The 10361-nt window shown below is 56.8% G+C and overlaps 2 protein-coding genes across 2 annotated transcripts in view; one reads left to right on the forward strand and one right to left on the reverse strand.

Annotated features, from left to right (window-relative positions):
• The window catches only part of NAPB (N-ethylmaleimide-sensitive factor attachment protein, beta), a gene marked incomplete at its 5' end in the record, with an annotated part of 4788 nt that extends 2798 nt beyond the window's left edge, over positions 1–1990 (forward strand). The window contains 5 exons of the mRNA XM_010155382.1: positions 330–414; positions 911–1015; positions 1227–1295; positions 1519–1569; positions 1886–1990. Of these exons, the coding sequence (XP_010153684.1) occupies positions 330–414; positions 911–1015; positions 1227–1295; positions 1519–1569; positions 1886–1990 (415 nt within the window). The remainder of the gene's footprint in view (positions 1–329; positions 415–910; positions 1016–1226; positions 1296–1518; positions 1570–1885) is intronic.
• A 2794-nt stretch (positions 1991–4784) lies between these two features.
• ZBTB17 (zinc finger and BTB domain containing 17) lies at positions 4785–10361 on the reverse strand. Its single transcript, XM_010155381.1, has 5 exons — positions 9073–10361; positions 7270–7364; positions 6516–6683; positions 5369–5526; positions 4785–5150 (listed from the first exon to the last, which is right to left on the reverse strand). Exons 1-5 carry the CDS (start codon positions 10356–10358, stop codon positions 4785–4787), a joined length of 2073 nt encoding a protein of 690 aa, XP_010153683.1. The 5' UTR covers positions 10359–10361.

A 10361-nucleotide genomic window follows, 5' to 3' on the forward strand; every position in this document is an offset into this window, starting at 1 on the left:
AGGAATCGCAGTGGGGAAAGGCGGGGAAAACGGGGATTTGTCCCACGTGGCTCCTGCGTTTGCTGTTCTCATCCCGCCCATGGGCTCGTGTGGTTTGGGGCGCCCGTTTTGGGGGCAGGGAGGGGGGTCTGACCCCACGACCACACTGAGCGTAAGGTCTTTGTGCCTTGCCACGTGTGAATTTTGGCTGTTAAAAAATCCCCTTAATTTGCGGCTTTTGGGTCCCGCTTTTGCGTACACCGAGTAGGACAGGGAGCGCCTGGAGGGACCAGGGCTTGGGTTGGTTTTTCCCGGGACACGATTCCTTACTGTAACGCTCTGGCTTGTAGCTCAGCCAACAAGTGTCTGCTGAAGGTGGCCGCCTATGCCGCGCAGCTGGAGCAGTACCAGAAGGCCATAGAAATCTACGAGCAGGTGAGGATGCAGGCTTCGTCCAGCAGGAAGAGGCTTCCCGGAAAGGAAAAGCCGGGCAAGCGTGTCAGTCTGGTGAAACCGTGGCCGAGAAACTCCTTACTGTGATTCCGTCGGGGCTGATGATGCCGCCCTGAGGCACGGTTGGCTCTGTGGCTTTTAAGAGCGGCTTTGATGTACCACAGGCAATTTTTCCTTGAATTCCGTTGTTTCTAGGGAAAGGTTGGGGAATGGAAATCTGTAGTTACCCTTCGGATTGTATTTACGGATACGGTGGGCCGAAACTTTCCCCCAGGTTTGTCAACTCTGTGACGTCACTTGGGCTCAGTTAAAAATCTCTGGCTTCCCCAAGAGCTTTTTGTACAGAGGCTGGAAGTGTTTTCCCGCACTCCTCATTCACGTGCTGCGAGGAACTCCCATTGGGTGTCCTGCTTTTAATTCCCTTCTTACTGCCGCGTTTCTTCCCTCCCAACTCTCCCGCGCATCTTCCTGCGCCCAGGTGGGAACAAACACGATGGACAACCCTTTGCTCAAGTACAGCGCGAAGGAGTATTTCTTCAAAGCCGCCCTCTGCCACTTCATCGTGGATGAGCTCAACGCCAAGGTCAGTCATCCCCAAGCTTCCCCATCCCTCTTACTCCCTTTTCCCTGACGCACGGGGATTTGTGGCCGTGGGGAGTGAAGCCCGAAGCCTATTGGCCGCGAGTTACCGGCCCAAGCTCTCGGCACGGTTCGGGACCGGAAGGCAAAGGCAGAGAGGGAAGAGCGAGCGGATGCGTGCGCAAAGGGCGTCAGGGTCGTCTTCTCTCTTTCAGCTTGCGCTGGAGAAGTACGAAGAGATGTTCCCAGCCTTCACAGATTCCCGGGAATGCAAGCTATTGAAAGTGAGTCCATGAGAGTCGGACGGGAGAGCACGTGCGGCCCTTTGCCCGCTGCCTTTCCACCGGGCTGGGCTCAGGTGTCGGAGCGGTGTGGAGGCCGTTGGCGTTGCGGTGCGGTGGGTCTGTACGGGATGTGGGGAAGGAGCTGGAGCAGGAAGGTGAGCAGTGAACTGAAAACCGGGAGGGAACGTGCAGTGACGGGGAATGTTCAAATGTCTTCTCCTAGAAACTGCTGGAAGCGCACGAGGAGCAGAACTCGGAGGCGTACACGGAGGCAGTAAGTGGGGAGAGGGCTGTTCCCTGAGGGCGGGGAGACAGGGGGTCAGTGGTTGGGTCAGGGCCGAGTGCAGCTGAACGGGATGCGCAGCCCTGGGCTCTGTAGGTGCCACCGGAACCCCCGGAGATGTCACCAAAAGGAAACACAGCACCCTGCACTCCTTCCCTGTTTCATTCCTGCCCTCGTTCCCCTCCCATCCCACCCTATCCTGTTTCCCTCCTCTCCCCTCCCCTTCCCTTCCCCCTATTCCATGCCATTCCCATGCTCCATTCCATGTAGCTGACACCAGTTTTACTGGAGTTCCCTATTGCCGCAGGTGAAGGAGTTTGACTCCATCTCCCGCCTGGATCAGTGGCTGACCACCATGCTGCTCCGCATCAAGAAGTCCATCCAGGGGGAAGGCGATGGAGACCTCAAGTGACGTCTCCGCAGTGTCTGCGCCACGTACCTCTGGCTCCTGCATTACTGGGACCCCCGGGACAGGCCATCCCAGATCCCGCTGTACTTTGTTGCTTCCGACCCCGACGATCCGTGTGTTTTGTGTCCCGCTCCGTGTGGTGCCCGCATGGGGAGCGCGGCAGCAGCGCCTGCGTGGCGTGGCCGGGCTTCGCAGTGACGGCAGTAATTCCGGCTGGAATCCTTGGTTTGCTTCCCGACCTGCCCTCCCAGCTTCTCCTTTTCCTGCAGTTGTGTCTTCTCCCTGCAGTTCTCACAGCTCAGTTCCATTGCTTCCGGCATGGAAACGTTTTGCCCATGTCATTCCGGTACGCGGAAGCGCTTCTGGTCTGTTGGTGTTACCCTTCTGTTCCTAAATATTCTCGTCACACACGCTCCGACCCTGGGCTCGTTTATCCGGTTAAGCTTTCTGAACGGCACTGGAAGAGGCTCTGCGCCACGCGCACATTCCCTACGGAGACACAGATGTCTCCCAAAGCGGTCCTTGATCTCTCCCAAGTCACTCCTGGTCCATTCCAGGTTGTATTTTCCCTCCACTCTAAGCGGTGGTTTGTTTCCCAGATGAGCCTGCGCCTGGCAACCCGCAGGAAGAGCCATGCGTAACAGGCCAGGCAGGGGCATTCCGAAAGCCAGGCTGGCTGATGCTCCTTCCAAGCGCCTCCTGTTTCATCCCTTCGCCTTCCTCCAAAAAAAACCTTCGCCTTCCCCCCCCGCGCGTCGTGTCTGTCCTGCCACGAGCCTAGCCTGGCAATCCTTTAAATCCCGTGGAGCGGGTGGTGCTGGGCCGTGCCGCTGCTTCCCGTGGGAGTCCTTTGCGTGCTCGTGCCCCCTCCCGCAGGCGACACGTGCGGAGGAGCTGGACAAGCTGCCGTTCCATCCGAAGGAACCGCTGCCCAACTTCCCTGGGATAAACGGGTGGGATTGAGGCATTACCGTCTGCCTTCCCTGTCGCTGGCTCCGCGGCAGCTTGTCTCCGCCACCTCTGGAGCGGGGAAGCACGGATCTACTCTTCCCAGTGCCCTGCTCCGCAGCCCTCTGTCGTTCCCTTTTCCAGTGGTCAGTGTCGCGTGCCGCCGGAGCGCCAGACCGTCGCCCGCGGGGTCTGTTTCCGCGCTCTGGAACGGCGTCGCCCGCTGCCCAGGCTGCAGCACGTCTTGGTGTGCCAGTGGTGCAGGTGTGACCGTGACCGTCTGCCACTCCGCTGCCTCCCCTCCCCGCTACGGCCCCCGGCCTCGGCGCGGAGCTCGCGTTGCCTGCCCGTCTCTCCCCTAATAAAGCGAAAACGATGAGCGTTGGAGGCGATGGAAGTGTTCTTTTCCCGGGAAACGCGCGAGGCCGTGGCGAGGGCCGGGTTGGGACTTGCCCCCCTCACAGGGTGTGGAAGCATCCGATGAGGTTAAGATTTTAGTCCTTGAATAGGAACAGTCCCTAGGAATAACTCGCTTCCGAACCAGCTCCGTGCCCCAGGATGGAGCGCTGTGTCGCTTTGACAAGCCCGGCCAGGTGGGATCGTGCTGCTCTGGACGCTAAGGCCATCCTGCAGGGAGCTCCTCCCCCAGCTTCAGCTAGGAAAGGCTCTAGGGAAACAGGCAAAAACTAAGGAGAAAAGCAAACCAAGGAAACGACTCGGAACAGCTCCGGGATTTTACATGGCAGCACTGGGAATCAGTATCCCAAGGTTGGAGGCGTTAACCCTACCAGCACATCACTCCCAAAACCAAGCAGGTTCCCAGTCAGGTCTTTGTTAGTGCCAACACTCAAAGGATGCCTTCCCTGTGCCGGGAAAACACCGGAAACCCTCCCAGGTATCCCAGGGAGGCTAAGCTGAAGGGCAGCCAAGGAAACCCGTCTCCTTCCAGCCCAGCTTTGGTGTTAGGCAAGGAAGCGCAGGGAATGCTTTCCTGGGATCGAAACTCTCGGGTTTCCCTGCGCAACAGCTTCCCAGCTGTGACTGAGAAGGAGCGGGGGAGATTTTTAAGGAAAGATCTAGAAGGAGCGGGGGAGAGTTATAAGGAAATGTCAGTTTTGGTTAGAAACACCCTGCTACTGGCGCGGGGCGGGGCCTCAGCAGGTGTCAGAGCTGGCCGTGGGACGCTGTGGCTTGGGACAGTCGGTCACCAGCCTCAAACCACCCCTCTGCTTCCAACAATCCTACAGCGTACCCACAGTCCGGGAATTCACAACCTAAATCCCTCACCTTTTGACACCGTTGGTCACGAGAGCCCTGACTGCCCCGAATCCACGTTCCCAAGGAGTGACCCGGTGTGCTGCTGGGATCTTTGGCAAAAGCAGAGATTGAACTAGTATTTCCTGAAAAGCAGTTTTAGCAAAACCGATTTTAGGCATGAATTTCCTCGAGGGAACAGGCAATTTAATTCCGCAACGCTACAAGGCTGAGAAACACGATGTTTCTCCCGACTGATTGTCCGTGTGCCAGCGAATCGACAGGAAATCACGCTCACCCCTTCCTCACCACCCACGGGACACAGGTACTGGCCAGCCAGAGCAAACGAGCTGAGCTTACACCCCTTTTATTCCTAGGGAATACACTTCCCGGGAGTCCTGAACCCTAAACCTGTCGCAGGGTGACCCTTCAGGAGAGGGAGCTGTCTGGGAGGTGGTAGGGAATTCTGGAAATCCAGGGCATGTCTTTCCCTGCCTAGCCCTGCTTCCTCCTCCCCTGCTTCTCCTGGTTCCCTCAGCAGATCGGCGCAGCGTCGGGGACTACGCCAAGGTTTGGTTGGCTGTAAACAACCGGATTATTCCATGTTCACCAGAGCGTGGAGCTGCGGCTGAACAGGCTCCGCCTGCGGATGCAGCACCGTCAGCTCGCTCAGAGCGGTGGCTATCAGCGCTTCCTGGGGCCCCGGCGTCCCATCGGACTTACAGCCCGCGCCCGCGGCAGCTCCGCTGTCGGGCAAAAAAACGTGCTCGCCCCCGCCCCCTGCCACGGCAGCCAAGTTTTGGTAATGGCCGTTTCCCGGGAAAGACAGCAGCTTCTCCGGGATTTTAGGCGATGCGTCGTACTCTTCATCGGGAAGCTCCGTTTTGTGCCCGTCGTCGTTCTTGGATGCTCCTTCGACGATGACGAGGAAGGACTTCCAGGGCGTGTTTTTATCGTGTATCTACAAAGGAAAAGCAGGAGGGTGAACACAGGACGGCCGACCGCGAGGGAAAACGCCCATAGGAAGGTCTCCGCGTCCCAAACCGGGTTGAGGCGCTAAATCCGCGTCTCTCCTGAGCCTCCTGCTCCGGCCCAGACCCAACGCAAACGGTCTGAGCGGTGTAACGTCGCGGGGCAGGGGCGTGGCCACGGAAGAAGGCCGGGCTGCCGGGCTCTTACCGAAGTGTGCCGTCGGAGCGTGGACTTGTCCGTGAAGGTTCTCCCGCAGGCGTTGCACATGAAGGGCTTCTCCCCAGTGTGTATGCGGTGGTGCCGCTGCAGCGCATTGAGCTGCGTGAACTGCTTCCCGCACTGGTCGCAGCAGTAGGGCCGTTCACCTGGAAGCAGAGGACGGGGAGGGGGGGACTGCGGGCGCCGCGCCCCCGGGAAACCCGGCACGGTACGGAACGGCACGGCACACGCAAGAATCCTGGGAGGAAGAAACACCCAGAGGTTTTCAGAACTGGCGCAGTTGGGTAAATTCTGAGACATCGGAAGCAAGGGGTGCTCGCCCACGACCTGTCTAAATTTCCAGAGTTTTCCAGGGACTTCCCATTAGCAACTAAAAGCCTGTCCCAGAATCCAGGTTTTCCCGTCTACAAGGTACGTTCTGACAGCGTGAACGTGAGAGCTGCTCACACCCACTGTTACCTCCCAATCCATCGTGAACTGCCCCACTACGGTCAGGGTATTGAGCACTTCTGGAAACGACTGGAGCGTCAGACTCCCGCTTCCTCCTTCCCTGGCCGAGGTAGGGAGCCTTCCTAATGGACACGAGAGATGACACCCCAGAACAGGAACGTCCCTGCTCGCCCTGCGTAACGCCATACTAGAGGCAGAGATGTAGGAATAAAGATAGAGCAAGGCCCAGCAGCCACATGTGGATTCCGGTAACGGAGAACGCTGGCGAGAATGCTTCCAGCAACGGGGAAGGGAGCGTGGTAGCGGGAGGGGATGGCTGAAGGGAAAAATCCAAGCGGGAGAGAGCGCGAACACAAAAGGGGGGCAGAACCAGACCAGCGCTCCGCAGCGCTTCGCTCGGAGGTGGAACAGACAGAGCTTTTCGGTCACTAGTAAGCGGGATTTGGTCACGGATGCCGGTATCTGCACAGCTCCTGGAAGTACTTCAGGGAATTGCTGTCACTGGGTAGGCAGCACAGTACTCAAAGGGAAGTGGGTGAAGGAACAGTGCGTCACGCGCACGCAGGGCAGGAAATCTAAGCAGGGAGGACATCCTAGAAACTCCCCGTCCGAACGACGGAACCGCCGTGTGTCTATGCCTTTAAAGCGGTGGCGGTGCCCCTCAGACCGAAAGAGCAGCTCCTACCCGTGTGAACCTTGATGTGCTGGTAAAGCGAGTTCCTCTGCGCAAAGGTGCGGAAGCAGACCTCGCATTTGAAGGGTTTGGATCCCGTGTGGATTCGGTTGTGGTGTTTCAGGTACTCCTTAGAGGCAAAGCTCTTCCCGCACGTTTCGCACATGAAGGGTCTTTCCCCTGCAGCAAGGGAGAAAAGCAGAATCCAGGCAATGGAGAAGGGGGTTACGCCACGCCCTGAACACTCAGATACAGTTTATTAGACGATCTCTGCGTGTGGCACGGGGTTTTCCTGCAGGAACTCTGCCCGAGACCCTCCAGGACAACCACACCTATCCAGCAGCAGGCGGATAGCTCGCCCTATACACGGAAAGCCAGGGGAGATCTGCGGCCTTCTCGCCATCTCGGGAGCGTTCCGGCTTACTCTCTTCGCGCTGTGTGCCTCCGGTGGAAGGCCTCCGCCTGTAAGCAGCCCGTTTTAGATACAGGCGTCTCGGAAAGCACTCTTGGAATTCTATTTCGTTGCGATTGCGTGTTTCCTGCCACCCACGCTGAGTTACAAGGGACGGGCAGATGGTTTGAAGAGATGCAAAAGCACCACAGGGTAGGAAGGGGCAGTCTGAAACTCCTAAAATGACGCCTAGGGATGAGAATATCTGATTTTATGTAAACCCCAACAAAACAAAGCCTGCTCTGAACGACCGTAGGGGCTCCCGGCTTCTCAGCTGACCCCTCCCACACGCAGCACGTCGCGCAGGCGCCTTACCTGTGTGACAGCGTTTGTGGTAGATCAGCATGTGGTTCTGCGTGAACCGGGCGCCGCACTCGTCGCAGACGAAAGGTTTTTCCCCGGTATGGATCCTGAAACGAGAGCAGCGTGAAAGCACCGCGCCGTGTCGCTTTCCGTCGCGGTGAGACGCGAGTTCTCTTCGCTTGGCGGCTGTGACCGCAGGCCCGCGTAAGATCCCGGGGGCCAAATTCCGCACGGTGGCGCCTGCAGCACGGCTGCTGTTGCAACATGCTGCAGGATGGAGGCCCGGATCCAGAAATGAGGGTCAAAACAGATTTTGAAAGGTAAAAATGGAGTAAAGTTTAGAAAACTTGTACCCACAGCAAACCGTCACCCTCTTTTGGGACCCCAAGTACAGCGGGCATACGCTGCCAACGCTGTTAATAAAATACTCTGCGCGCAACGCCAGCGACGCGTTCCCTGCGCCAAGCGGAGTCCGCTGGCTGGCCTGGAAGGAGCGGCAACCAGGGAGCGGAATAAAAAGATGCCGCTTTTATCCAGTCAACTCTTAGCTTAAATTTGTGAGCCCGTGCACGCTTCAGGACTCTCCTGAAGGAACGCAGCCAACAGAGCCCGTTTTCACAGTCGTACGCGCCTACAGGAAGAGCACGCGTGTAAAAGTACACGAGAAATTCTCGGCACGGCCTGTCAGGACACGCAAGCTGGGACAGGATTGAGTTTCCAGCGTTCAAGGAGCTTATTGAATAGTCCTAGTGGGACCCAAAGGAGAAGAAAACCCCGCTAATGCCCAACCCCGATTTTCTGTAGGCAGCACACAGCAGTTACAGGCGGTTGGGAAAGGACACGTGATGACGGAGCAGCAACAATGTCACGGGAGCGCTCTAGCAGAGGTTATTCTTCTGGACGCGTTTGCTACTACTGGGAGTAAACCCACCGGCTTTGAAAGGGGATGTGAAACAAAGCAGCGGTTAAGGACCCTTCAACCTCACAGGAAACGCCTCCTAGGAACACACTGACGCTCCCGCAGTCTCTTTTTGGACCCAAGCAGCAGCACTTCAAGGTATTTCTTCTGTACCTCCCTCCCTGCACTTACTCCCTGGCTACAATCGGAGCTTTGACGGCTGATGCCTCCTTTGGGAGGCTGCTAAAAGCTCCCTTAGGAGCTGGAATTTTCCCCTTGACAACATCTCTCCCATGAACTCCCAAGACCACGCGTTTGCGCCTCCACCCTTGAGGCTCGCCGCAACGTACGCGCTGCAACTGACGGCACGCGGGTGCCTTCGGTGGTCACCCACCTCCCGACGGCGACGTGTCGGCCCGTTTCTAGTCCCATCTCGGCCGTCTGCTACGCTTACCGCCCAAATCTGGTGTTCTTCAATTTAACACCCCCAAATCTGGTTAAAATACTCCCCTCCTTATCGCATGATGTTTTTCTATCGAGTATTAAGAGGCAGCGAATTCGCTGACAGAATTACGGCCCTAATCCTACGCATATTTTGGGATGGGGGTTGCTTTGCTCACGCGAAACATCCCACTGACTCTTAACGGGTTTATTCCCAGGAGAGAAGCTAACTGCGCGCTCCAGCGGCGGCATGTCTCGGCCCACGCGCCTCTGCTTTGGCTTAAAGAAAACGACAGCAGCTCCCTGAACCCGAAAAGCAGATTAAAGCCCAAAAAAGCCACGAAGAAAAGGCGACAGGGCAACTTTCCAGTCAGTCACGTTTTACACCCCCACTTCACTCGAAGGCTCAAGGTGCGTTCCAGGGGATTCTGCGTCTCCCCCCAGAATCTAACAAGGCCAGTTAAGTCTGTTCATACCTCATGTGTGTTTTAAGTGCAGAAGGCTGAGAAAATTTAGCCTCACACTCTGTGCACCCATAAGGCTTGTCGCCTGTATGCGTCCTTTCATGGAGCCTCAAGGCAGTTTTGGAGCTCAACCCCTTTCCACACTGTTGGCACTGATGACGCTCCCCACCACCCTCATGAACCTGGAGAATGTGCCTCTTGACGTCCTTCTTCCTCTTGAACTTCTTACCGCAGAGCTCACAAGGGAAGTGGCGCTCGCTGCTGTGCACGTGGCGCTGATGGCTTTTGAGGTTGCACCGGTTGGCAAAGGTCTGGCTGCAGGTTTCGCACCGATAAACGATTTCGGCTGCAATGCCGTGGCTGTGCTTTATGTGCTTGAGGAAACTCTTCTCGTAGAGGAATTCCTTCTCGCACGTGCTGCACTTGAAGTTACTGCCTCGTTTCTTTTTATCCTCTTCGGATTTTTTCAGGTTTTCTTCGGGTTCCAAGTTGCCGGTGCGGTCTTCACTTTCGGATTTGATGTCGCTCTCTGCTTGCTCCTCCTCCCGCTCCATATCACACATATCCTGGTCTTGAGGATACCTGTTCCCTGCAACAGCAACCTCTGCGTTCTTCTGCTGCTCTCTCAGCCGCCTCGTGTATTTCTTCTTCGGGATTTCCACAAATACTTTCCTCCCGGCCAGCCTCCCGCTCGCCCGTCTGATTTTGGTGTAAGGAGGCTTCATCACCTCCTTCTTTTTGTCTGTTTTCTCTTTCGATTTGGTAGCCGGCATCTCAGGAGACGCTCCGTTGCTGGGCCTGTCTCCTGGGGAATCCGGAGGATCCAGAGGACAGTCAGCCTGCTCCACTTCCGCCACAGCAGCTGCTTTGGACTCAAGCAAAATGCCTGGCTGGGTTGCGTTCTCCTCCTCAGAGTTCTGTGATTCGGAGAAGTTCTGCAGCTCCAACAGCACCGATTCGAGCATCTGCTTCTTTAACTGAAAGCAGGTTTCCGAGAGGTCCAAGCACTTCAGCTTTTCGGCGATTTCTAGCATGCGCTGCACTCTGTCTTCTTCTACTTCTACCTTAGCGGTGTAGACAAACTCCAGAAATGAAGCAAAATCGGCAACTTGGACCTCGTTCAAGAACACGTTGGTCCGGGGGCCGTCCACGCCCTTCTCGTTAAGGAACACCTCCTTGAAAAATTTGCTTGTTGCTGCCAACACGGCCTTGTGAGCAACAAACTCTGCCCTGACGCCTTGGTACTCCACGCTGACAGTCACGTCACAGAGGTGGCCCAGGAGACGCAGCTGATGCATTTC

Source organism: Eurypyga helias, unplaced genomic scaffold (assembly GCF_000690775.1).
Source record: "Eurypyga helias isolate BGI_N326 unplaced genomic scaffold, ASM69077v1 scaffold23837, whole genome shotgun sequence".
Taxonomy (NCBI): Eukaryota; Metazoa; Chordata; class Aves; order Eurypygiformes; family Eurypygidae; genus Eurypyga; species Eurypyga helias.